The sequence below is a fragment of the Danio rerio genome, chromosome 14 (assembly GCF_052040795.2).
Source record: "Danio rerio strain M-AB ecotype USA chromosome 14, GRCz13ab, whole genome shotgun sequence".
NCBI classification, from domain to species: Eukaryota; Metazoa; Chordata; class Actinopteri; order Cypriniformes; family Danionidae; genus Danio; species Danio rerio.
The window spans coordinates 34590616-34617234 of record NC_141034.1 but is presented as its reverse complement, the minus strand read 5'-3'; the positions used below and the strand labels follow the sequence as shown (position 1 = coordinate 34617234).

The window sequence follows — 26619 nt, the reverse complement described above, 5'->3', positions numbered from 1 at the left end:
TCAATTCCATCTATCTACCAATACTGTACAGTTTGGTACATTTGGTACATTACATTTCTGAAGTGTCATCATATTGTTTTAGTCAACCTCTAAGTCATATTGTTTTAGTCAAAGTCTATGTTGGTTTTAGCTGGTCTTGACCAGGTGGTTTTTAGCTGGTTTGACTAGTTAGGATACAGCAATCACCATTTGGTACTGAGCTAGCTAACTGAAAAGTGTCCAAACACAGCAGATAAAACCATATTCAATTCAATCCAATCCAAGTTTATATGTATAGCACTTCTCACATAGTTATTATTTCAAAGCAGCTTTACAAAAGTTGCACATTACTGCATTATAATCAAATTTAAAAAAAATTAAGGTTATTAGTATTAATAGCTTTACCTAATTAACTAGTATCACTTTTAACAGTTACATTTATCACATAAAAACAGTACACCTGCAGCTACACAGTGTATAGTAGTCTAGCCTATACATGTTCAGTGAAGTGTGTTTGGGTATTAATGTGTGTATAGTCCTAAAACCAGTCACTGAATCAGGCTGCGTTTATAACCTAATATTTACTCTTCTGTCAATTTTCAGTCAACTATTTTCTACACTGTATGATGCAAAGTGCTTCTGTGTAATGTAAGGTGTTTATAACATTCCTGTAATGTGGACACAATGTGGCGTCAGTGATATTTTAATGATATATGTTTAGCTAATCTTTCCTAAATGATTGCAGACAAACCTCAGGAGACAGAAGACGACTGAATCCAGCTGTAGAGTGTGTGTGTTTGTGTACGTGTGTGTGTGGAGCTCCACTGTCTGCATCGCGTGTAAGTTGTAGAAAGGGGCGGTACCGACGACGACGATGATGATGATGATGAGCTCCACTGCGAACACGAGCGAGCGGAGAACCGGAGGATGGAGAAGCAGAAGAGCCGCAGCCGCGCACCGGAAAACATATGATGTTTTAGCAGCAGCAGTGCGGGCTCCACTTGACGTTTTGACCACTTTTGGTCATCAAATAGAAAGATGGCGCCGTCGGGCTCGCGCAGCTTTGACTGCTGGAGAGTTTTATACTGGATCCCCGTGCTGTTCATCAGTCTGATCGTGGCATGGTCCTACTACGCTTATGTAGTGCAGCTCTGCATAGGTAAGATAAGACTGGTCTGGCAGCAGCTCTCTGGGTGAAGTTAGAGTAAAACGGAGAGAGAATAAATAAATAACACCTGGCCTCCACCATGTGTTATGCTTATGTCTGTTTTTGTTAATAGAGCAATATTTCTGCTGTTAATAAGGGTTTATTTGCTTATATTCAGACTGATTAAGAGTGTCATGATTAGTGTTAAGTTGAATGAGATTCGTTTATTTCTCTTCTCTGCTTGAGTGTGCATGTGTGTCTGCATATAATGTTTTCTTAACAGTGGAATATTATGCATGTCTTTGCATAATAATTAAAAAAACGAAAATGTGGGTCAGACAAAGACTAAAAAGACTACATGTGAGGGTTGATAAAATATATATAAAACAATATTTTTCTGTTAAATATTTACAAAACTAAAAAATATATAGGAGATATGAAACGAGATTTAAAATAATAAACCAATTTCTAATTTGGTGTATTGGAAGGTTTAGAAACAAATTTAAAATAAATGCATGTTGATGCATATGACAGTCAGCAATTTAGCTATTTATATATCAATATCAGATTTTTTTTGATGTTGGTTCAATGGATCCTAATAAAATGCATCTGTTCATAAAAAGGTCAAAATAAATATAATGTTATTGTTTTCTTGTAACGAGCCAAAAATGGTTTCCTGCATGGGTATGATTTATAATAATCAATCAGATACTGTACACATGTTCTACAGTATATTTGTTTTCATAAATGTAATTTTTAATGTAGTTTAGACTCGCACAAAAAATGTCATTGACCTATATACAATAGCTTCAGTGTATAGCAAATATAATCTCTCAGAAATACTCACTGTTAATGATTTTTGTAAATTACATAATATTTAACTGTAATGTGAACTGTATTTTACTGTAGCAGGGTGATGCAGTATGTTACTGTATTTTAAGTTGCATTGTGAAAACTACTGTATATTCTAGAGATATACAATACTATAAATACATATATAGCAAGATTAATGGTACTGTAAATGTATATTCAGTATTTTTGTTATAAGTGATTTACAGTAAGTTACTGGCAAACTGCTGCCAGTAAGTTGCTGTATATCCTACAGGAATATGTTAACTGTGCTGGCAGTGTTGAGCAGTAACGTCTACAAGTACTGAAGCTACTAGCTTAACTACATTTCTCAGCAGTGTGGCGGTAGCGTCGCTACTTTCTAAATCAAATAGCTTTTCAGTAGCGAAGCTATTTTTTAGTCAAGTAGCGCAGTAGCGTCCACACAAGCTACATTTACAGATCGTGACAGATGCCGTTAGAGAATAAGTGACGGCATTGTCATTTACGGAGCTGTGAGGCTGGTGTCTAACCGATGAAAGTAAATCCATATGATGGCGAGAATTATGATTTCTTCCTCTTCTTGTTTTACAGTGGTCGACAACAAACTTTTTTGGTGCATTACTGCCACCTCTTGCTCTGTTCTGTAATGTCATTAATCGATTAGGCTAACACAAGAAATTTGCTTGCTGAAAAGATGATTGAGAGAAAGAAGGTCTATATATATAAGTATACTATGGTAATTACTATTAGTTCATGATAGTTACTAATGAAACGACATTACGTAGAGTAATTAATTCATGAAGAGTTGTAAATATACAATACAATATAATTCCTTTTCCTAAATATTTCCATTTACTATTAATTACTGTGGTATTTTAAATGTGTAACACGTGGTTTTATTGGATTTTTAGTTTAGTCTGTATAGCCTGTATAATCTATTATACTATCATTTGTTTCTGTTTAGTACAGTATTTTATTTGCAGTAAATGACTGAACTGAACAATTGTGCTTCATATGTTCATTAACAGTTTTATTGATCATTAAGATATGATTGACTTGGAATTAAGTTGCTTCAATTTAAAAATGGAAATTGCAAAAATAGCTTAGATGTAGCTAAGCTACTTTCCAATTAGCTTTTAGTTTAGCTTGCTACATTTTACAGAGGTTAGCTTTCAGTGCAGTTATGCTACATTTTAGTAGAGTAACTAATAGCTTAGCTCACTACATTTTTCAAGTAGCTTTGCCAACACTAAGTGCTGGCATGGGGACATTTTTACACCTCTAAAGCATACAAAGTATTAAAATATATAAAATATAAATATGAAATAGATTGAATGAAATAGCAATAATAGAAATTATAATAATAATGAATTTTATCTGTGATGCGAAACTTAAACTGTTTAAACTCAAAACACTACAAGATATACAATAACAAATATACAATTAAAAATGCAGAGAATTTTGCGTGCAAATATATGATCTATACCTTTTACATACCTCCATGCTGGCATTTAAAACCCTCATACAGTGCTTTATTGCTGTCACAGAGTTATAACTGGAGTAAAATATCTTTAAAATAGCTTTATCATGGACTGTGTCATTTGTTTTCAGACTGTTGTTTATTTATATGCGTGCAACAAGCAAAGGTCTGTGCTCACATTAACTTCAGAGCATCATTCACTCCTTTGATAACATCTGCTATCGTGTTCCCATAAAAACAGCATGAAGAGGCTTTATTGTTCTCTTCAATGGTGGATGATCATGAGGATGTCCTGTTTTTTTTTTTTTTTTCTACCGAAGACTTGTGTGTGCGATGGAACTCCTTTAATAGAATCAAATGACGTTCAAATATTTGTGTATAAAACAGTTGCTTTGTGATGCTCCTCAGAGAGCCCGAGTGGAGTGGCCAAACACACTGGCAGTTTATGCTGATCTGCAGTCAGTGGGTCTCTGTGGGCTCTCAGACTGAGCACTTGACTGGAGGAGAACAGAATGAAGGCCGTAAAGGACTTTAACTCTGAACTTGAGCATTAATTGAAGGATATTGAGTTCAGTGGGATTATCTAGTTGGCTGAAAAGTAGAAAAGACAGTGTCAGTTTAAGAATGATGCAGTTTATTGTTGACTGTAAAACAGTGGGATCTGTCTTAACAAGCTGAGATAATGGAGGGTCAGTGAGTCTTTACCTGATGAAGTACTGTCTGCTGATCCTTATGTTTCAATGCTAATCTCACTGCCAAGCTGTCAATCTCTACTTGACCTATTTCTGCTGTCATATCACTTGTGCTGCATTTTCAGTTGAGTTTAGCAACAAAAATGGGACCCTATGGTTTCTGTGATGTGGAAAAGGCAGAAGTATTCGCAGGATTCATTTATTCAAAACAAAGCATGTCATGGATTTTGGCAAATGTTGGGTGGGGATGTCAAAAGTAGGACTGTATGCTTCATCAGTTGTAATATCTTGCCGTGTCTGTGAATATTAAACCATAATCTCATTGATTCATTGAGATGGAAATTTTGGACAGTGCCAATAACTCTTTATATTTGGGAGGCAATAATTGATAAATAGGCCAATAAATACATGTCAGGATGTTGTTGTTGTTGTTGTTGTTGTTGTTGTTTTACAGAAATATCATGCAAACAGATGCAGTGGACAACTGATTTGATTTCAAAACCTTAATTATAGAAAACAAGAAAACTGCAAGGAAACATCTACATCTTTCTTTCTTGTTTCTTGTCTCTTATCTGACACTGCAACAAAAGGAAATAATCCCTTTTTTCAAATGTATTATTATGGATTTATTTTCCTATAGGACTAATAATAATAACATTAAAAATAAGCTTTTATCTGTCAATATCGGTATAGTCACAGATATTTTATCAATATGACATACACTAGCGGTCAAAAGTTGGGGTCAGCTTTTTATTATTAAATTTATTTAATAATTTAAATAAAATTATTCTGTTCATCAATTATTATTCTGTTCATCACATTTATTAAATTTAAAAAAAGTTAAATTGTTAAATATTTATTAAATATTAATTTGTTACTTATTGTATGTAGTTTCAAATGAAATTATTACTCCGGTAATTATTGCTTTTATTACTATTACCATTAATAATAATAATAATAATAATAATAATAATAATAATAATAATAATAATAATAATAATAATAATAATAATAATAATAATAATAATAATAATAATAGGGTGAGGCAGTGGCGCAGTAGGTAGTGCTGTCGCCTCACAGCAAGAAGGTCGCTGGGTCGCTGGTTCGAACCTTGGCTCAGTTGGCGTTTCTGTGTGGAGTTTGCATGTTCTCCCTGCCTTCGCGTGGGTTTCCTCCGGGTGCTCCGGTTTCCCCCACAGTACAAAGACATGCGGTACAGGTGAATTGGGTAGGCTAAATTGTCCGTAGTGTATGAGTGTGTGTGTGGATGTTTCCTAGAGATGGGTTGCTGCGTGTGAGATGGAAGGGCATCTGCTGCGTAAAAACTTGCTGGATAACTTGGCGGTTTATTCCGCTGTGGCGACCCCGGATTAATAAAGGGACTAAGCCGACAAGAAAATGAATGAATAAATAATAATGATAATAATAATAATAATAATTAATATTCAAGTGATTGCCAATAGATTGTGTGACTCTTAAGACTCTTTTAGAGTAATAAAGCTGAAAATTCATCATTAAAATCACTGGAACAACTTATAAACTACTTTTGTTATTTTATAGTGCAATAAAATTTCACCATTTTACAATTTGTACTGTATTTTTGATCAAATAAATGCAGCCTTGGTGAGCAGGATAAGCTTATTTTAAAACATTTAAAAATCCTACTGACCCCAAACTTTTGACTGGTCTATACCTGGAGCTGTCAAAGCCACTGTCTATTGGCTCTTTAGCTTCCTGAGAATCAGAGCCTTCCTGAAAACAGATTATTATTCGATTACACAGATTAGACAGATTATAAATTCATTCAGCACCACTCAAAGAGCTATTAGCTATGTTTAACTGTGTATTTTGTTAGTTGAATGTGTATGTTTTGGATTTTTTGTATGTGTTTGTAATGGGGCAACAAACACATGTGCACTTACACTGTTAAATAAGCATTTAAAGCATTGTTTGCTATCAATCAGAGATTATAGTATCACTTTATTTTGATGGTTCATTTGAGTATTAGTAGACTGTCTGCTTAATATCTATTAATACTGATCCCTTAACAGACATTAAACTGACAATAAGAAACTTTGCAACTTACACTAACCCTAACCCCAACACTTATTGCAACCTAACAGTTTACTTTTAATCTAATGAGAATTAGTTGACATGTAGATGCAATGTGATTTAGATTAAACAAACGGACAATCAAAATAAAGTGTGACCGAGATCATTTTGCACGTGTATTTCAGAGTACATTACGCTGTATGAGTATTGAACTTGATCCGTACAAGCCAGATCTATATAGCTCATAAATATTCCTAACCCTTTTAAATATGGCAAAAATAGAGCTTTTTATCCTATAGGGGAAAATAATATGGTTCTAAATGAATTTGCGCGCAGTGGTTAGCACTGTCACCTCACTGCAAGAAGGTCGCTGGTTCAAGTCCTGGCTGGGCCAGTTGGCATTTCTGTATGATGTTTGCATGTTCTCCTCATGTTCGACATGGGTTTCCTCTAAATTAGGGGTGTCCAAAGTCGGTCCTGGAGAGTATGTGTCCTGCTGACTTTAGCTCCAACTTGCTTCAACACACCTGCCTGGAAGTTTCTAGTATGCCTAACAAGAGCTTGATTAGCTTGTTCAGGTGTGTTTGAGTAGGGTTGGAGCTAAACTCTCCAGGACACTGGCCCTCCAGGACTGAATGTGGACACCCCTGCTCTAGGTGCTCCGGTTGGTTTCCTCTACAAGTCCAAAGACATGCACTATAGGTGAATTGGATGAACTAAATTGGTCGTAGTGTATGGGTGTATAAAACATGGGTAGTGTAGTGTATGGGTGTATAAAACATATAAAATATGGCTGCATAAAACATGCTGGAATAGTTTGCGGTTCAGGTGATCCCTGTTAATTTAGGGACAAAGCCGAAGCAAAATGAATGATGAATAAATTAGCTTGTTGAATCGTTACTGAGAATGATATCAGAGAACAGTTTAAACCAGATCTATATATTCTATGGCACCTTTAATTTCTGAAGTTGGATGTAATGAAGTCTCATCATCTGTTGACAGCTTTAATCACTCTAATACAGAAGATACGGTCTTTGTTATGGTCTTGTGTAAATACGATTGGCGATTGTACTAACACTTGCAGCGTTGCTTTACATGCCTTTTGTATAATGAGGATTTAATGCCACAACACATCACCATTTTTAAAGCATCCTCTTAAATGCTCTCTTGGGTTCACAAACTTAAATAAAATATCTGTTTGGAGATGCACTGCATTCTGGCATTTCCTTTTGGCTGTGTGCTTCAGAAGAACTTGTGTTTTTATCTAAGTGCCAGACCGTATCATCTTTCAAAGAGCATATTTTGGATGAGAGTAGTCCAGCCAACACTGTATTAGATGAGGCTAGTCTAATGAGGCTTTTAGGACACTGCAACTTTAGTAAACCAAGACATTTATTGAAGCATCTGTCTGTTCAGAATAATCACTAAAGAGTATATCTTGGAAACAGACACACTGTGGAAAACAACAATCTGTGTGGGTGGTCATATCTTGAGATGCGATTTTCATGCGTTATTTTCTAAGATCTCTCACTCCATTGCCACAATACATTTTGCAAGCGCACCAGTTGAAGAGATGCAGTTTGGGCATGTGATCAAGAGTACAGCGCGAGTTCCAGCAACAGCGATCAGAGAACTGTGCTGAGAACCATCTGCTGCTCGGTGACCTTCCATGAAATGCACAAGGAGTTTCTGACCTACTGTTTAAACAATAATAGCAAGTGCAGGATTCAAATCACACAGCATTATCAAATTTATCATTGATACCTCTTTCTCTTTCCTTCACAGAAACCATTGAAAACATGGGAGAGAAAAGTAAGTCAGCTTTTATTCGTATTTTACAGACAATGAAATACCAATGACTTACTTTTGGAATAAACGGGATAGTTTACTTAAAATGAAAATGTACTTACCATTTACACCATTTAAGGGTTCCAAACGTTTATGAGGTTCCTTTTTTGTTGAACACAAAATAAGTGATTTTGGAAACAAATGCTATGAAAGCCAATGGTTACAGTTCTCTAAACGTTTTTTGAACTAGCTTCTTTTGTGTTCAACAGAAAAAAGAAACTCAAACTCATTAACTTGTTTATGACAAGTTAAAGGTGAGTAAATAATGACAGAATTTTTAATTTGGGTGTGCTATCCCTGTAACGTTTGCTGAAGGAAATGTACCTGTGTAATTGTAGTGTGTTGTAAGTGATAAAGTAGTAATTAACGTATAATAAGAGGTGTAAGTGCTTGGCTAGATTTTGTTGTCACAGTGCTAAGGTGGTGATTGTGGCTTCTGTGGGGTTGCTCTGAAAGATTTTCATTTGTTTCTGACTTGTTTTTAGTGTTTTTTAAAAAGTAGAACTGTTTTATTTTAGTCCATAACAAATTAGTATTTAAAGTTATTTTAGCTTATGCACAGACATAATTTGCTTAAATATTCAATCATTTTCTGTTCGGCTTAGTCCCTTTATTAATCAGGCGTCACCAGAGTGGAATGAAAAGCCAACTAATCTAGTAAATGTTTTACGCAGCGGATGCCCTTCCAGCTGCACTCAGTGGGAAACATCCATACACACCCAGTCACACACATACAATACGGACAATTTAGCCTATTTTCCCTGTGGGAAACCGGAGCACCCGGAGGAAATCCATGCGTACATGAGTAAAACATGCAAACTCCACACAGAAATGTCAACTGACCCAGCCGGGGCTCGAACCAGTGGCCTTCTTGCTTTGAGGCGAACACGCTACTCACTGCGACACTGTGCAGCCTTGCTTAAACATATAAGTTTATATATATATATATATATATATATATATATATATATATATATATATATATATATATATATATATATATATATATATATATATATTACTTAATATTTTTCAGCTTAAAGTGCAATTTACTGTGGCTTGTTGTAAACAATCTAATATATATTTGACTTCCACTGTAAAGCACATGACCACAGCACCACCTCCACATTCATTTGAATGCTTTGTTTAGAAGTTGACAGTGTTGCTATAGAAATACACAATTGTGAGTCTGAAGAGTCTAAACAGCAGAGCGGAATATCATGTGTTTTTTTCTCTGAATTACGGTCATTACAAAATCACATGAACTCAGCTAATAATAGAAGTCTTTTCTTTAGCCAGCACCACTAATGATCTCATATAAAAGAGGTCAATTATTTTATTACAGACTTGTCAGAGATATTATATGTGTATGTTTTTTTAATCATCTTTCAATATTTCTTACTCATCACAGCAGTTTACCTGCTGATATATCATCTGCTGTTTCTGATGTTTGTGTGGTCATACTGGCAAACCATTTACTCAAAACCAATGAACCCGCTCAAAGAGGTGAGTGTATTGCACAGTTATTACAGTTATTTGATTATTGATTAAAGTGATTCACATTGTAAGGATTTTTGGCATAGAAGAAAAATCTATATTTTTGAATCATACAATGTATTTTTGGTTATTTCTACAAATATATTTTGTATAGTTTTGTAGTCCAGGCTCACATGTAAACAGCATATACAGTGCTCAACGTAAATAAGTACACTCCATTTTGAAAATAAATATTTGAATCTATTTCTCAATTAGGTAATATATCTTGGTGCATTTGAACAAAACAGATACATTTATTAAAATAATATTTTAGTCACTGAATATATTTTAAATAAAAAGATAAAACATTTAAATTAATGTGAAACATAGCAAAATAAATTACAAACTACACAATTTCAACAAAATTATATATATATATATATATATATATATATATATATATATATATATATATATATATATATATATATATATATATATATATTGTTGGTATTTTTTTTTTATTATAATTATTGTATGATTAAATGATAATAATTCTTTTGAAAGGGCAAGTAAATATATTTTCCAACTGGGATATCAGAAAAAAAAATTTCTTAGCGTTTAGCCCTGTATGTCTAAAATTTTATTCATAATGGTCCTAAAAATGTCTTAAAGGGCACCTATGATCAAAATCTTCTTTTGTAAGCTGTTTGGACGGAATTGTGTGTAGGTATAGCGTGTCCACATTCAAACTGGAGTGATATAAAGACAATACGTCTATTTTTAAAATTTCCTGACATTAAAATAGAATCCAAATCCCTCCCATTTTAAGGCCGACCACATCGTGACGTAGGAGTGCAGTTTTCCGGCCCACCGAATTGATTGACAGCCACGTATTAACATGTCTCTGTAGTAATTCGTATAATCATATAAACAAGACGGAACGAGCGCAAAGCAACTGGGATTAAAAGATCTGGTCAGCTCGCTGTGATCATCAATCATCATCAAGTGTGATCAAGAATGAGTTTTACAAGTTTAAAATGTTTTAAAACAGTGAATGTTTGTTATAAATTACAGTGATTTTACCATCTCTATCAACACAGCCGCATGTCAGTACAATTCTAAAAAAAGATGCTTCAATCCGGTTTGTGGACGTTAAATCAGGTTTATTTTGTACATTAATATAACAGATATCTAAACAGCAGTTGATAAGAATGTGCACCCTGTCACATTTACTTTGCAAGAACACTGCAAAACTGCGTGGGCTGTGTGTATAAATGTTGTAACAACATTGTGTTTTGTGCTCATCGCAGAAAGCCTTGAATCAACTCCACAACATATACATCAAATAATCATTGGGAAAGTTCTACTGTAGTATTTCTCACAAACTTTACATGACATCTGCTTCCTTCATGTCTGTCACTGTGCTGTTTATCTGATAGAGACGGAGACACTCTGACAGGCTTGTGGGAACGTTGGGCGGGGAGAACCAGCATTAAAGGCACAGGCAACAAAGACAGCTACATTGTGTTCAAAGCAGAAAATTCCAATTTTTCCAATTCTGAAAGGTATAATAAATAATCTGAAGGGTGTTTTGAGTTGAAACTTTACAGACACATTCTGGAAACATAAAATACTTCTCTTAAATCTTGAAAAAGGGGTAAAATGGGTGCCCTTTAAAAAGTCTTAACTTGGTAAAACCTGCAGAAGCCAGATATGAATAAATACAAATATGAACACCAAAATTGAACAGCAGACAAACGAAGCCATCAGAATGTACTCTAAAACTGCATCATCCTGAACTAATAATTCCATTTAAATGTTATTTTGCATTCAACAACATGACTCATGAGGTGTTGGCTCATAATGAATATTTTTCGTTGCCAGTTGGCAGAGATTACTGTGTACGATTAGTTAATATATGGTTGGATGAGTTGTTGGTTGTGCATATAAAAAAACAGCATGGTGAGGGAGTAAAACCGCATGTGTTCAGCGGTAACTATAACACCTCACGCTAAGCGCTTATTATTTCAAGCTGAGAGAATGAGAAACAAACTACAGTGAAGAAACTTCAAGTTGGCAGTCTCATCGTACTCATCTCTGAATGCAGAACATGCTGCTTGTCACACAGGAACTATCAATACGTTGTTTTTTTGTCTTCTCCTTTCAGTTCCACCTGTCACATGTTGACAAAGAGCTATTAGAGCGTGAAGACCGGCGAGAATCTCAACAGGAGATCTTGAGGAGAATTGCTAAGGATTTGCCCATTTACACACGCACCATGTCAGGAGGTGGGCTCTTTTCTTTAAGTTCAGCACATCCAGATTTTTGCCAAGACATCATTGTTAGCAGTAGCAGGGCAGTCTATTCAGGCTCAGTAACAAATATTAGCCATAGACAATTACATTTGTTTCAATCTGTCTTCAGTCTTTTCAGCCAATGCTATCGATCTGTATTTTTAACAAGCTGTCTTGATACAGCAATCCGCTACTGTGATCGCTGTCTGCTGCTGAAGCCTGATCGATGCCATCATTGCTCCGCCTGTGATATGTATGTCTTTCTACTTTTTTAAAGACACAAAACACATTAGATTTTTTCTTTTGCAGAGCTGCTTTTCAACAACTCCTCCCTCTGCTTTTTTACAGGTGCATTTTAAAGATGGATCACCACTGTCCGTGGTATGTACTAGCTCAGGAAATTAAATGCAAAGCAAGAAAGAAATTATTTTGGGAGGAACAACATGCACGATATGTTTATTTGTGGGTTTCTGTCAGACCAGAAAACATTTTTGTTTCTTCAGTGAATGCAGTTCTATTTTGAAAGTTAAAGGGATACTTCATGGACTCAGTAAAACATATTTGCTTACACTCCATCTGTTCCAAACGCAAAAGAGGAAAATTCTAAATTCTTACTTAGATTTTATATTTTGTTTCTAGTCAAAATATCTACAAAATATTTAATCAAGAAGCATTTTCTAGACCAGTGGTTCTCAAAATGGGGGTTGGGACCCCCGCGAAGTGTCATGGGACAATGAAGGGGGGTCGCATGGTGATTTCCAAAAATCTATTTATTTTTAGTAAACTAAATTATTATTTTTAGTTTTAGTTTACCATATTTTATCCATAACCTACTGAAGAGAAAACTTGTTACTACTATTAGTTAATACTATATACAATTGAGGTCAGAATAATTAGCCCCCTTTGTTTTTTTTTTTCTATTTTAAATATTACCCAAATGATGTTTAACAGAGCAAAGAAATTTTCACAGTATGTCTGATAATATTTTTTCTTCTTAAGAATGTCTTTTTTGTTTTATTTCGGCTAGAATAAAAGCAGTTTTCAATATTTTAAAAACCATTTAGGGACAAAATTATTAGCCCCTTTAAGCTATTTGTTTTTTTTTTTTCGATAGTCTACAGAAAAAAACATCATAATACAATAACTTGCCTAATTACCCTAACCTGCCTAGTTAACCTTACTAACCTAGTTAAGCCTTTAAATGTCACTTTAAGCTGTATAGAAGTGTCTTGAAAATATCTAGTGAAATATTATGTGCTTTCATCATGGCAAAGATAAAAGAAATCAGTTATTAGAAACGAGTTATTAAAACAATCATGTTTAGAAATGTGTTGAAAAAGACTTCTCTCTGTTAAACAGAAATTGGAGAAAAAATAAAAAGAGGGGCTAATAATTCAGTGGGCTAATAGGTCTGACTTCAACTGTACTATATAGATACTATAGTAGCTTATATTTACTAGTTCTATTGGATTTTGACCCCTGGGGTAACATATTAAAGACACAGCAATAGCGTCAGATGCAGCAGATTGATTTTATATCACCATAAACTTTCTGGCACATTTACAGCACTCACATACATTTAAAAAAACAAACCAAGAATAGAATTGGTCTGTTGGTGTTTGCGCCATTGCATGTGAGGTTTCTGTTTTTTTTTACTACCTCAGAGGATATTGGGGGTCGCGAGTCACTGTTATTGTCATTTTGGTGGTCATAGGCTGAAAAGTTTGGAAACCTCTGTTCTAGACAAGCAAAAAAATTGTTTTAGGAGATAATATGCCAAAACTAAGTGAGTTTTTAAGATTAAGAGGATTTTGCTTACCCCATTAGCAGATTATTTTGCTTGTTTCAAAGAAAAACTCAATAATTTTGGCATATTATTAAAATAATTAGTAAAGTGTTTACCACGCTGTAATGTTACCAGTCCTTTATCAACTCACAACACTTTAAAGATGTTTAGGCACTGCAGACATTAAGTGATGAAGTGTGTCAGGTATAATTTTGTCCTATTCTACCTGCAAACAAGTCTTAAATTGGGCAACACTATGGGGTCTTTATTATCACATTTTGCGCTTCAAAATGCACCATGCATTCTCTATTAGAGACAGGTCAGTACTGCAGACAGGCCAGTCAAGTACCTTTTTGCTCTTCCTCTGCCGCCTGGATTTTGTAATGTGTGCAGAATGTGGTTTTGCATTTATTGTTGAAATATGCAAGGGCGTCCCTGAAAAAGGAGGCAGCATATTGTGCGCCAAAATCTCTGTACTTTTCTGCATTAATGGTGCCATCACAGAAGTGCAAGTTACCTTTGCCAAGGGCACTGAAACAACCCCATACCATGACAGACCCTGGCTTTCGGACTTGTTGTTGGTAACAGTCTGGATGATCCATTTCTTCTTCCATACAGAGCACACCACATCTATTTCTCCCCCAAAAAAATACCTGAAATACTGAATCATCTGACTACAGTACATGCATCCTCTGTGTGATGGTCCATCCCAGATGCCTCCAAGCCCAGAGAAGTTGACAGCGCTTCTGAACGCTGTTAATATAGGGCTTCCTCCTGCCACAGTACAGTTTTAGCTGCCATTTGTTGATTACAACTATTTATTGTGTATTGTAGTATCCAAATATCTTCCTATGTTTCTTTTAGGACCATTGTTTTTAAAAATTTCAATAATTTTCTCATGTATTTGTTGGCAAACTGGAGATCCTCTGCCCAGTTTTGCTCCTAAAAGACTAGACCTTTCTTCGATACTGGTTTTGTACCAAATCATAATTACAATCACCTGTTGACATCACCTGTTTCAAATCACATCATTATTTAACCAATTTACCTGATTGCTAGCCTTAAATTGCTTCTGTCCCAATTTTTTTTGGAATGTGTTGCTCTGAATGACAGGAAATAATGTATTTTTACAAATGAAATGTAGTTGACCAGACAAAACATTAAATATTTTGTTGATGTTGTCTGCAATGAAATACAAGACAAAGTAAATTTGGAAATCACAACTTTTTTATTTGTGTTGTGCCAACCTTTTCTAAATTGGGGTTGTATTTTTTTTGTTTTGATTTTCATAATACTGTTAACCATTGACCTGCAATAAATAAGTTTGAATGGCGTGAGAGTGTGTAACCTAGAAGCAAATTGACAATTCTGGGTGAACTATCCCTTTAAATGAATTGAATGAATCTTAATTACATGGCATTTCACAAATAAAAGTAGAGAGTGCAAATAGCTTGTTGAGGTAGCGACTGCACATTTTGTCTCATCACTGTGTGTATTGTGCAGCACTCTGCAATCAAAATTGATATTGATATCCAATCTTATTGAGGCTAATAGGTGCATTTTATCTTCTTTGACAGGGTTAACAATTGCGTGGGCTTTGCCAACTACAAGTTTTTCATGCTCTTCCTAGCATATTCCTTGTTGTATTGCCTTTTTGTCACTGCCACAGACATGCAGTATTTCATCCAGTTTTGGACTGTAAGTATTATATTTATCTATCTTCTATGAGGAAACATTTAATGTGGCTCTCTTTATTTTAATTTTGGATGTAATTTTGAGCATGGCATTTAAAAATAAAGTCTTTTTATTTTCGAAGGTTGATGGTAAAACACATGATCGTCTAATCCAATATTTGGTAGGACTAAATCCTTCATGGATATAACTGATCCTCTAGTTCCTGTAGTTTTCCTTCAGCATAATGCCTCAGTTTAGATCCAGTGCACGAGTCAATGTTGGCCCATTAAAAATGTTTTTCTAGTCTGGGATGGATTGCCAGTTTGTCCGTAGGGAGTAAGTATCCCACTTCTGCTTGCATCCACTTGTTCAGTCTAGTTCCTCAATCTTTATGATGTAAACAGAGGATTTCAGCATATTATATATACTTTCTTTCTTCCTTTTTTCTTTTTTTTTCTTTCTTTCATTCTTTCTTCCTTTTTTCATTTCTTTCTTTTTCCGTTTTTTCTTCTTTTTTCCTTACATTCTTTCTTCCTTTTTCATTTCTTTATTTCTTTCTTTCTTACTTCTTTCTTTCTTTCTTTCTTTCTTTCTTTCTTTCTTTCTTTCTTTCTTTTTTTCTTTCTTTCTTTTCTTTCTTTCTTTCTTTTCTTTCTTTCTTTCTTTCTTTCTTTCTTTCTTTTCTTTCTTTCTTTCTTCCTGTTTCTTTCTGTCTTTCTTTATTCCTTTTTCCTTTCTTATTTTTTCCTTTCATTATTTCTTCTTTTTTCATTTCGGCCTTTCTTTCTTTGTTTCTTTCTTTCTTTTTTTTCTTTCTTTCTTTCTTTTTTTTCTTTCTTTCGAAATTATATATATATATATATATATATATATATATATATATATATATATATATATATATATATATTCAGTCTAGTTCCTTAATCTTTATGATGTAAACAGAGGATTTTAGTATATTATATATACTTTCTTCCTTTTTTCTTCTTTTTCTCTTTCATTCTTTCTTCCTTTTTCATTTCTTTCTTTCTTTTTTTCATTCTTTCTTCTTTTTTCCTTACATTCTTTCTTCTTTTTTCATTTCTTTCTTTCTTTCTTTCTGTCTTTCTTTTTTCCTGTTTCTTTCTGTCTTTCTTTATTCCTTTTTCCTTTCTTATTTTTCTCCTTTCATTCTTTCGTCTTTTTTCATTTCGGCCTTTCTTTCTTTCTTTCTTCCTTTTTTCTTCTTTTTTCCTTTCATTCTTCCTTTTTTCATTTCTTTCTTTCTTTCCATTTCTTCCTTTCATTCTTCCTTTTTTCATTTCTTTCTTTCTTTCTTTCTTTCTTTCTTTCATTCTTTCTTTCTTTCTTTTTTCCTGTTTCTTTCTGTCTTTCTTTATTCCTTTTTCCTTTCTTATTTTTCTCCTTTCATTCTTTCGTCTTTTTTCATTTCAGCCTTTCTTTCTTTCTTTCTTCCTTTTTTCTTCTTTTTTCCTTTCATTCTTCCTTTTTTCATTTCTTTCTTTCTTTCTTTCTTTCTTTCTTTCTTTCTTTCTTTCTTTCTTTCTTTCTTTCTTTCTTTCTTTCTTTCTTTCTTTCATTCTTTCTGTCTTTCTTTTTTCCTGTTTCTTTCTGTCTTTCTTTATTCCTTTTTCCTTTCTTATTTTTTTCCTTTCATTCTTTCGTCTTTTTTCATTTCGGCCTTTTTTTCTTTCTTTCTTTCTTTCTTTCTTTCTTTCTTTCTTTCTTTCTTTCTTTCTTTCTTTCTTCCTTTTTTCTTCTTTTTTCCTTTCGTTCTTCCTTTTTCATTTCTTTCTTTCTTTCCATTTTTTTCTTTCTTTCCATTTTTCTTTCTTTCTTTCTTTCTTTCTTTCTTTCTTTCTTTCTTTCTTTCTTTTTTTCTTTCTTTCTTTCTTCCTGTTTCTTTCTGTCTTTCTTTATTCCTTTTTCCTTTCTTATTTTTTCCTTTTTTCATTTGTGCCTTTCTTTCTTTATTTCTTTCGAAATGTTTTATATATATATATATATATATATATATATATATATATATATATATATATAATATTCATATATTTCTATATGATTTGTTTGTTAACAATAAAATGTTTAACATTTAAACATTTTCAAAGACGCAATAGAAATCCCTTTTGCAGCACCCAGGAGATCCTTGGACCTAATTTTTAAAAAGCCCTGCAGTAGATACTACAACAAGCAGTAGTTTACATTCTGAATGAGCTACTGCATTTGTTTCTTCAAAAATGCCTGTTTGTTATGTATTTTGAGTTTTCCCGTCTTTCCACAGAATGGTCTGCCTGATACTCAAGCCAAATTCCACATCATGTTCCTGTTTTTCGCCGCCTCTACATTCTCAGTCAGCCTAGCGTTTCTGTTTGCTTATCACTGCTGGCTTGTCTGCAAGAACAGATCCACTTTGGGTGAGGAGGCTGTGCTTTAATTACCCTTGGAGTTCACTAGTAAACATCAACAGTGTGTGCTTTGCGTCCTGTGATCATCTGTCCAGACTGCCTGTTCGAGTATGGCTCGTACACCCAGTGACTCAGATCTGGGGCAGGTGCTGTTTAGGTCTTTTACAGTCTGCCCTTTGTGGCAGATCCTCAAGGGGACACGTATCTGTGACAACAACATGCCCAGTCTTCTGGCAAAAGCAAGTGTGTCATGATGCATTACGGCTGAAAAGCATTGTCAGACACATCCTAATAATTACTGTGTAAAGCCTACTGTATCATTTAATTCACAGATTTCTAATCTCTGTAATTTATCAGTACGGTCAAATCATGTCTTTTGTTGTCTGATTGAAAATAAGATTCTCCAGCCTGATCTCACAAGGAAACATAACTGTTTTAAGTTTGGTCAGTTTAGTGGCTAATTCATACCAATTTATACGAGTTCAGTCAAAATCTATGATTTTTAAACAGGAGGCATGGCACCCAGCCCCACCCCTAATCCCAACCTCATTGAGGGATGAGCAAATTGTATTAAATTGTACGAATGAGATTGCACAAAATCATACGAATTAGCCACTAAATAAAGAAGTTACAAATTGCCGTGAGATTGTGTTGGATTCTCCGATGTTAATGATGGGATGCTGGACTAAATTCAAATGATTTCATCTGAATTTGCCCACAGGTAGTCAGAAAAATGAAAAAGTAAAGATCAAAGTTGAGAGTTAAAAATATGTGATATTTTCAAATATAAGTTTGAAAATGCATATTTTTTTTGTTTCGCAATTGACAAATTCTCACTATTTTTGCATAAGCTTTGCTAGGTCTAGCATTTGTTAAATTGCTTTGGGAGTGGCTAGGTTGACTCCATAGCGCCCCCTAACATTTTAAAATATATTTATTGCTGTTATTGCCACAGATTGTATCTGATTGTTCTGAAATTTGGTAGAGACGTTTTCCTCAACATTACAAACATAATTTCATTTCTTGTTATATATACAATAACAGGAAGTTTTTCTTTCAGTTTATTCTGGACTTCTTGGAAATGCCATGATCTTTAGATCTTTAGTCTAGATTTTTGGCAGACACTTGAGAATTTTGTAAGACACTTTTGATAACTCGATATTGCCATGGAAACACACACAAACACACACACACACACACACACAAATAGGAAACACGTACATCTATGTCTACATCTCTCAGTTATCACTGTATTGTATTAGATTGTATTGTATTTGTAGCATAATATAATATATAATAATATACAAAACGTAACATAAAAGATTACAGACTATTTATCATTAATTTAAACTTTTTAGGGAGGATTTATTCTTAATATGAAATAATACTGAAAGATGCTGAGGATTTTTTTCAGATTTTTTACTTAAGTTTGTACTGGTATACGTATCCCATTATATTACATAAGCTATCATTCATTCATTCATTTTAATTTGGCTTAGTCCCTTTATTCATCAGGGGTCACCACAAAGGAATGAACTGCCAACTTATTTAGCATATGTTTTACACAGCGGATGTCCTTCCAGCTGCAACCCAGTACTGCGAAACATCCATACACACTCATTCCTACCCATACATTACGGCCAATTTAGCTTATTCACTTCACCTATAGCACATGCCTTTGAACAGACAAAGGGGGAAACCCATGCAAACACAGGAAGGACATGCAAACTCCGCACAGAAATGCCAACTGATCCAGCTGGGACTCGAACCAGTGACCGTCTTGCTGTGAGGTGAAAGTGCTAACCACTGAGCCACCGTGTCGCCAAAACCAGCTTTCATAATTTCTTGCTTTTGCCAATATGCTGCTGTATCAGTTGCATGTTTTTGCTCAGTTTGTGCTTCGATAAAATTCAGGTGTTTTTCCACCTTGAATATGAACTTTCACTTGAATATTCTCACTATATCACAATTTATGCTTGATTTTAAATATGAAATAATAATATAATGTCTATTGGTTAAATGTACTGTTTTAATCCTTAAATTGTATTTTTTTTATAAAAATCCCACTATTACTTTTTATGTCAGGCTTTACATTTAGAGTTCAAAACCAAGTAAGTGGGACACTAAATAAAAGACTGTTTCTCCTCTAAGAGGCGTTCAGAGCTCCTGCATTCCAGCATGGGACAGACAAGAACGGCTTCAGTTTAGGAGCATACAAAAACTTTCGCCAAGTGTTTGGGGATGAAAAGAAATATTGGCTTCTGCCTATTTTTTCAAGGTATCAGGCATTTTTGTTCAGTTGAACTTTAAGTTTTAGTGTCTGTGTTTTGTGTCAGTGTTTTATTGGCTGTGTCACATTGTGTTTCTGCAGTTTGGGCGACGGCTGTTCATTCCCCACCTGTCTAGTGAATCCAGACCCTGAACAACCTTCTATACCACCTGGACGAAACCCTTCAGTCAAGAGGTTCAGTTAGAAAAACTTTTTTTGTCAAGTAGTGTTCAACATTAAAAAAAATACAAGAATATTATAATAAGAATGTGACACTGGACCACAAAACCATTTTTATGTTACACCAGTACAGTGCTCAGCATAATTGAGTACACCCCGTTTTGAAAATGAATATTTGTATCCTTTTCCCAGTGAATGGCAATGTATTTTGGTGCATTTAAACCAAACTGATTTATTAAACAGATATATTTTATAATAATATTTTAGTCACTAAACATATTTAGAAATTGAAACATAATACAACTAAATTTAAGCAAAATATTGTACAAAAAAAAAAAAAACCTACAAAATTTCAGCAAAATTTTTCACTTTTTTGTGGCTTCTCTTGTTTTTTCCTCTTTTTTAAAATTTGTATTTATCATTTTTCTATAACATATCAATTTGGGTATACTAGTTTTTAGACCGTTATCGTAAGCTATTTTGTTAAATAAGCTCCAGATTTGGCTTCAGTACAGACTAAACTAATGTACAGTATATGCACAAATATAATATTGTATAGCTTCCTATTAAACATAGGAATTTTAAAGATAGATTTGTGAGGTGTGTGCTTATATATGTTGAGCACTGTATATTTTTGGCAATAGCAAAATTACAGATTTTTATATGATGCCAAATATTTTTTTATTATTAAGTAAAAATGTTCCTTGAATATATTTAGTAAATTTACTACTGTAAATATATAAAAATTCAATTTCTAATTAGTAATATACAATATTAAAAACTTAATTTACACAACTTTAAATAAGATTTTCAATATTTAGATTTTTAAAAAGCTTTGGTTCCAGATTTTCAAGTAGAAGTATATCTGCCAGATATTGTCATATCCTAATAAACCATATATTACAATGGAAAGCTTATTTATTCAGTTTTCATGTGATGAATAAATCTCAATAGCAAAAAAATGGCACTTATGATGGTTTTTGGTGGCCAGGGTCACATGAGACAAGGCAAGGCTATTTATTTGTAAAGCATCATTAACAACAAAAAATAGTTGTACAGCATTTAAAAACATTAAGATTTTTTAAATACATAACTTACTGTACCTAACCTACACAAAATTATTCAAAAGGGATTTAAAGGTCCCCATTAGGGGCAAACTATTCCAAATTTTTGGAGCTGTCAATGAAAAGGCACAAGAAAAGAAATGCCCCAGTATGTCAAGACAGTACAACAAGTAAAGGGTATTTTTACACTGCGAAAATGTGAAACCCTTTAAAATGTTAACCCTGCTTTTAATGATATGTAGAGGATGTTTACACCTGTAATTTAAAAGCAGGCATTGCACAACTTGATTCTGTGCTCTTGAGCAGAGTTAATCCAATTCTCACCAAACTGACAGACATCAACCAAACAGCATTGGGTCTTGTCAGGTCAGCCCAGTTTCCACGATTTCCTTCAGTCACATTTGAATGTCACATTTCACCCTGTCACGGAAGGAGCACAGAACTTTCACAGATCTGTCCTTAAAGCAACTTCTCTGCTGGTTTATTGACTATGATAAAATAAAAGGACTTAAAGGGGACCTATTATGCCTTTTTACAAGATACAAAGTCTCTGATGTCCCCAGAGTGTGCGAGTGAATAATCCTCAATTTAAATGCAATCAACATAGATAATGACCTGATTTAGTTGAAAAAAAAAAACAACTGTTAAAGGTGCAATAGGTGATTGTCTTCTGAAATAATCTTTGTTAAGCTAGTTGAAAGTCTCTTCTCATCCTGATAGGAATCAATAAATGAAATGGTCTAATCAAATTTTTATATTTTTAATATTCTGTGGAAGGTGTAGGATCATAAAAAATTCATCCTATCAAAATTTTTGGCCCGATTATTACAACAGGCTCTCCTACCTGCCTGTCAGACATATTTAATTGCATGCACCTCATGTTTGCGCAGAAAAAAACGTCATGTGCATGTTCACAGACATACAATGGCCAGCAAACACCAGCATTCTACCTTCTAGTTTTAAGTTTGATATTGTAATTACTTTAAAGTTTTCTTTCTGGTGAATGTTGTGTAATGTATTGTAGTGATGTATTCTATGTGTGTTCCTGCATTCAGGAGGCGTAGCTTTGGATGGCAATTTGCAGGGTGGGATAATGGCTTTCAGTGCTATCAAGCTAACGTTAGCATTTTTCATTATCTCCTGTTGCACCGTTGGGTTGGATGAATGCAAAGGGTCACAGAAGTACAAAAGCCATCCCAAACTCTAATTGGATGTGAAGTTTACATATGGAAGTCCACACAGCTGCTGTACTATTGTATTCTGAAAATGATGACTTCTGCGTGGTCACTTGTAGACTGTCAGATATAGTGGAAACATGGTTTTACCTCATGTTGATATCTGTTGGCATTGGTTAACCATCGTTTTTTATGTGTTTAATGAATGGGAGAAGTGCATAACACTGTGGGATACTGTATAGATGATTCCGTTGATGGTCTTTTCATTGTTTCAGTGCTGGAGAATCGCATCCGTTTCCTCCTAAACCTCTGAGAGAGTCACAGAGTCGCCTGCTGAACAACGGACAGACAGACGGAAGTGAAGACCGAGACAAGCGAGGTGAGAGACAAACAATATCATTACTCTTGACATGAAGATGAGTGATAAATCAGACATTAAACACATTCTATACACTCCAAAAATGAGTTTAAGCAACACAATTTTTAAGTTTTTAAGTGTCCCCTTTTTGGGGACAATTTCATTGTTTTATGTTCAATCCACTTAAATTTGTAAAAAAATATTAAGTTAACTTTTGTGTCAGGACAGCATGAAGGAATTGTGTGGAAGCCAGCATTTTTTACAGTTGAACTATCAATGTGTGAAATGATAAATCACTGTGATAATACTTCTCATTCTCTATTTTCCTAACAGGCACAAGCAACCCAGCCTTGACTATTGAGAAGGAAACTTAGAAACAGGTTTGTTCTTTTTTTGTAATGCTTGTAAACATACAGTTGAATCAGAATTATTAGCCCCTTTTTGATTTTTTTTTTATATATATATATTTCCCAAATGATGTTTAACAGAGCAAGGGAATTTTCACAGTATGTCTGATAATATTTTTTCTTCTTGATGAAGTCTTATTTGTGTTATTTCGGCTGTAATTAAAGCAGTTTTTAAATTTTTTAAAAACCATTTAAGGTCAAAATAATTGGCCCCTTTAAGCTATATATATTTTTTTGATAGTCTACAGAACAAACCATCATTATACAATAACTTGCCTAATTACCCTAACCTGCCTAGTTAACCGAATTACCCTAGTTAAGCCTTTAAATGTCACTTTAAGCTGTATAAAAGTGACTTGAAAAATATGTAGTCAAATATTATTTACTGTCATCATGGCAAAAATAAAATAAATCAGTTATTAGAAATGAGTTATTAAAACTATTATGTTTAGAAATGTGTTGAAAACATCTTCTCTCTGTTAAACAGAAATTGGGGAAAAATAAACAGGGGGGCTAATAATTCTTACTTTAACTGTATTTTTTTAAATAATACAACTTATAATAGTTTTAGAGTTGTTGATTGAAGGATACATTATTTAAAGCTTATTTTGCTCATCAAGACTGCATTTGTTTGATCATTAACAACATCAACAAACACAAGCAAAAAGGTCGCTGGTTTGAGCCCTGGCTGGATCATTTGGCATTTCTGTGTGGAGTTTGCATGTTCTCCCTATGTTCGCGTGGGTATCCTCCAGGTGCTTCGGTTTACCCCACATTCCAAAGACATGCACTATAGGTGAATTAATTTCTTCTTTATTTTCTTTTCACCTTAGTCCCTTTATTAATCAGGGGTCGCCACAGTGGAATGAACCACTAACTTGTCCAGCATGTTTTACACATGTCCTTCCAGCCATAACCCAACACTGGGAAACACCTGGTATATGTGAATTGAATAAGCTTCATTGGCCGTAGTATATGTGTGTGAAAGCAAGAGTGTATGGGTGTTTCCCAGTACTGGGTTGCAGCTGAAAGGGCATCCACTTCGTAAAACATATGCTGGATAAGTTGGCGGATCATTTCGCTGTGGACAACATCAAGGAATTGTGTAATAAAGGAACTAAGCCAAAAAGAAAATGAATAAATATAATATAATATATAATTTTTTTTAAGTTTTCTTATATTTTATTATGTTTAATGTATTTAAGAATACAGTTGTTATTTATTTAGTTTTGAACTCTATACTGTATTATGCAGATAATATTTTTATTGTTACTGTAAACATTATTGTCCCCGTTTGGGCTGATTTGTTTTGCAGCGTATAGATTTACAGCACATATATCATATCACACACCTAAGACAAACATTAAACAGCATTAATATTACTTAAAAAAACAGCACCTACCTCTTCCCATTAAAGTTCAGCAAATCAATCCCACAAGAAACAAATGAAAATTGAAATCTGTTGGTCCTTGCCAAAGGGATGCTATACTGACATCCTGAGGGAAGTATTTGAATTGACTCAAAATGAGAATGAAATCTATCAAATTTAATCTGATGGGCTTTCTTTAACACCTTGCTTTCAAACAAATAGGATAACCCCGGCAATCATTTCTCAAATCATTTCCTGAAAATGAATGAATGTGTATTCTGACCTTAATGAACTCTCTTTCTCCAGGACTTCTGTGCTTGTGATCTCTGATGAGTGAGATGTTTCTGCTGCTCTAAAATTGTCTATCACTGTCCACCTAAAGGCTTGAGATCTTTCACAAGAGCAAACAGTGCAGGATTGTGGTCTGTACATACACGAAGACATACACGCAGAGTCTCCTTTCCTGCTCGGAAACAGTATGGCAGAGAAATCTTAACGTGCCTAAAGAAGCCCACAAATGTGGCTGAACATTTGGAAACATGACCGTGGTGCTAACTAGAAACCACATCTTAAAGAACAACAACAAAAAAAGTAGACATTTGTATGGTAAATGCCTTGAATATAGCTTGTGTGGTGTAGGCAGTGCTGAAAAAGGTTTTTGTGAGTCTGGGAAATGTTCAGTATTTATGCATGCATGTGTGATGATGGTACTTTGTCGTTTGTCATGTTTGAAGTGTGAAAACCGAAAAGTGTTTCTGCGCTAAACGTTATTCAGTTTTTGATTGAAATGCAGCGTTGAACTGTTTTGATTCATTACTAAACAAATGCATTTGCACATTTGTAAATATAATCTGTTCTATTTGACAAAGTGTCAAAGAAGAGCTTGTCCGTTACCCTTAAGTCTGGATCTCAGCTGTAAAGGTCACTTACAAGCAAAACGACTGATGTAGCAAAAACTGAAGGCTATTTTTAGTGCTGGATATATTCAGACGAAAGCACGGTTTATTCAAGTTTTTACCTGACAAGCACAGGGAAGACAAAAAATGCTCGATATGCACTTTGAACAGCGCTTGAAGCTGCACTTATTTTTCACATTTCCAATTGTCTGTTTGTTTGTTTTTTCATTACAGTTCTGTCAAATTAAATATGCAAGGAGTCTTGTGTCCTTGTGTGTTATTAAACTGCAGACATTGTTAAAAATGACTGTATATATAAATATATATTCGAATATTTTTAGCATAATCCTGTTTGCACAATTAATGCAAAAATCAAGAGATGTGGTTTTGGTATCATGTCTGATTAATCTAAGGGCTCTATTAATGTACTTTCTTATCTGGATTTGATTGCATGTTAATACACTTGATTTTGACTGAGGTGTAACGAAACCTCTGAAATGCCAAGAGTTGTGGTGTGTTATCTGTTTTGTAGTTTTTAAGTCGTACAGTAATTCTGTTCTTTTGAGATTAGTTTCACGCACCACATTAAAAGAAACTTTGATTTCTACTGGTTCTTGCTTTGGTGTCCTTTAGACTGTTGTAGCTGCTTTTGTTATCTTTGAGAGTGTGAATGTGAACTTCTGCTGGCTCTCTGCGTATGTAGCTTAATGTTTTCACGAAAGTCAGACTCTGTATGACAACGCCATTGAAGGATATGCCTTGATGAGTGTTAATGTAAAAAATAATAAAATGATATTTTATTAAACGCAACACAGTCTTGTTATTTTGGTGTTTAACTGTCCAACAGGGCTTGACTTGATTGGCTGGTAACCGAACCAATGTGTGTATTCATTTTTAGGGAGTCGAATTGCTGAAGTATTGATTCTGATCAATTTTATCCAGCAAAACAATTAAATGTAGACAGCCTGGCTAATACAAGGCTAAACTTGGGCTGTCAGTGAAAATCTAACAGACATCTAAGAATACCCCACACCGAGACTTGTCATCAAGTAGACAGACTTTATATGTGCAGCCATGAATGACAGACACAAGTCCTGCCTAGTGGCCGGAGGGATTTTGAGCCATTCTTCTTGCATAATAGCTTTCAGGTTACTATGTGATGCTGGTGACAGAAAATATTTCCTGAATCGTTTCTCCAATACACCCCAAAAGAGGCTCAATAATGTTTGACTCAATA

The 26619-nt window shown here is 34.2% G+C and overlaps 1 protein-coding gene across 4 annotated transcripts; it reads left to right on the top strand.

The window, feature by feature from the left end:
- The first annotated feature begins 883 nt into the window (after positions 1 to 883).
- Positions 884 to 26192, top strand: zdhhc2 (zDHHC palmitoyltransferase 2). Of its 4 annotated transcripts, none has more exons than XM_087280451.1 (14): positions 884 to 1138; positions 7967 to 7993; positions 9444 to 9535; positions 11676 to 11796; positions 11986 to 12055; positions 12151 to 12183; positions 15166 to 15286; positions 15405 to 15443; positions 17541 to 17673; positions 19816 to 19942; positions 20036 to 20128; positions 22628 to 22731; positions 23044 to 23090; positions 24793 to 26192. In XM_087280451.1, exons 1-13 carry the CDS (start codon positions 1018 to 1020, stop codon positions 23082 to 23084), a joined length of 1122 nt encoding a protein of 373 aa, XP_087136577.1. In that variant the 5' UTR covers positions 884 to 1017; the 3' UTR covers positions 23085 to 23090; positions 24793 to 26192.
- The last annotated feature ends 427 nt before the right edge of the window (positions 26193 to 26619 follow it).

Excerpts from the sequence above, each read along its gene's own strand:
- zdhhc2 (XM_087280450.1), top strand. The coding sequence starts at position 1,018 with ATGGCGCCGTCGGGCTCGCGCAGCTTTGACTGCTGGAGAGTTTTATAC. Across the intron at positions 1,139-7,966 it reads TGTAGTGCAGCTCTGCATAG|AAACCATTGAAAACATGGGA; the intron begins GTAAGATAAGAC and ends TTTCCTTCACAG. Across the intron at positions 19,943-20,035 it reads CTTCTGCCTATTTTTTCAAG|TTTGGGCGACGGCTGTTCAT; the intron begins GTATCAGGCATT and ends GTGTTTCTGCAG.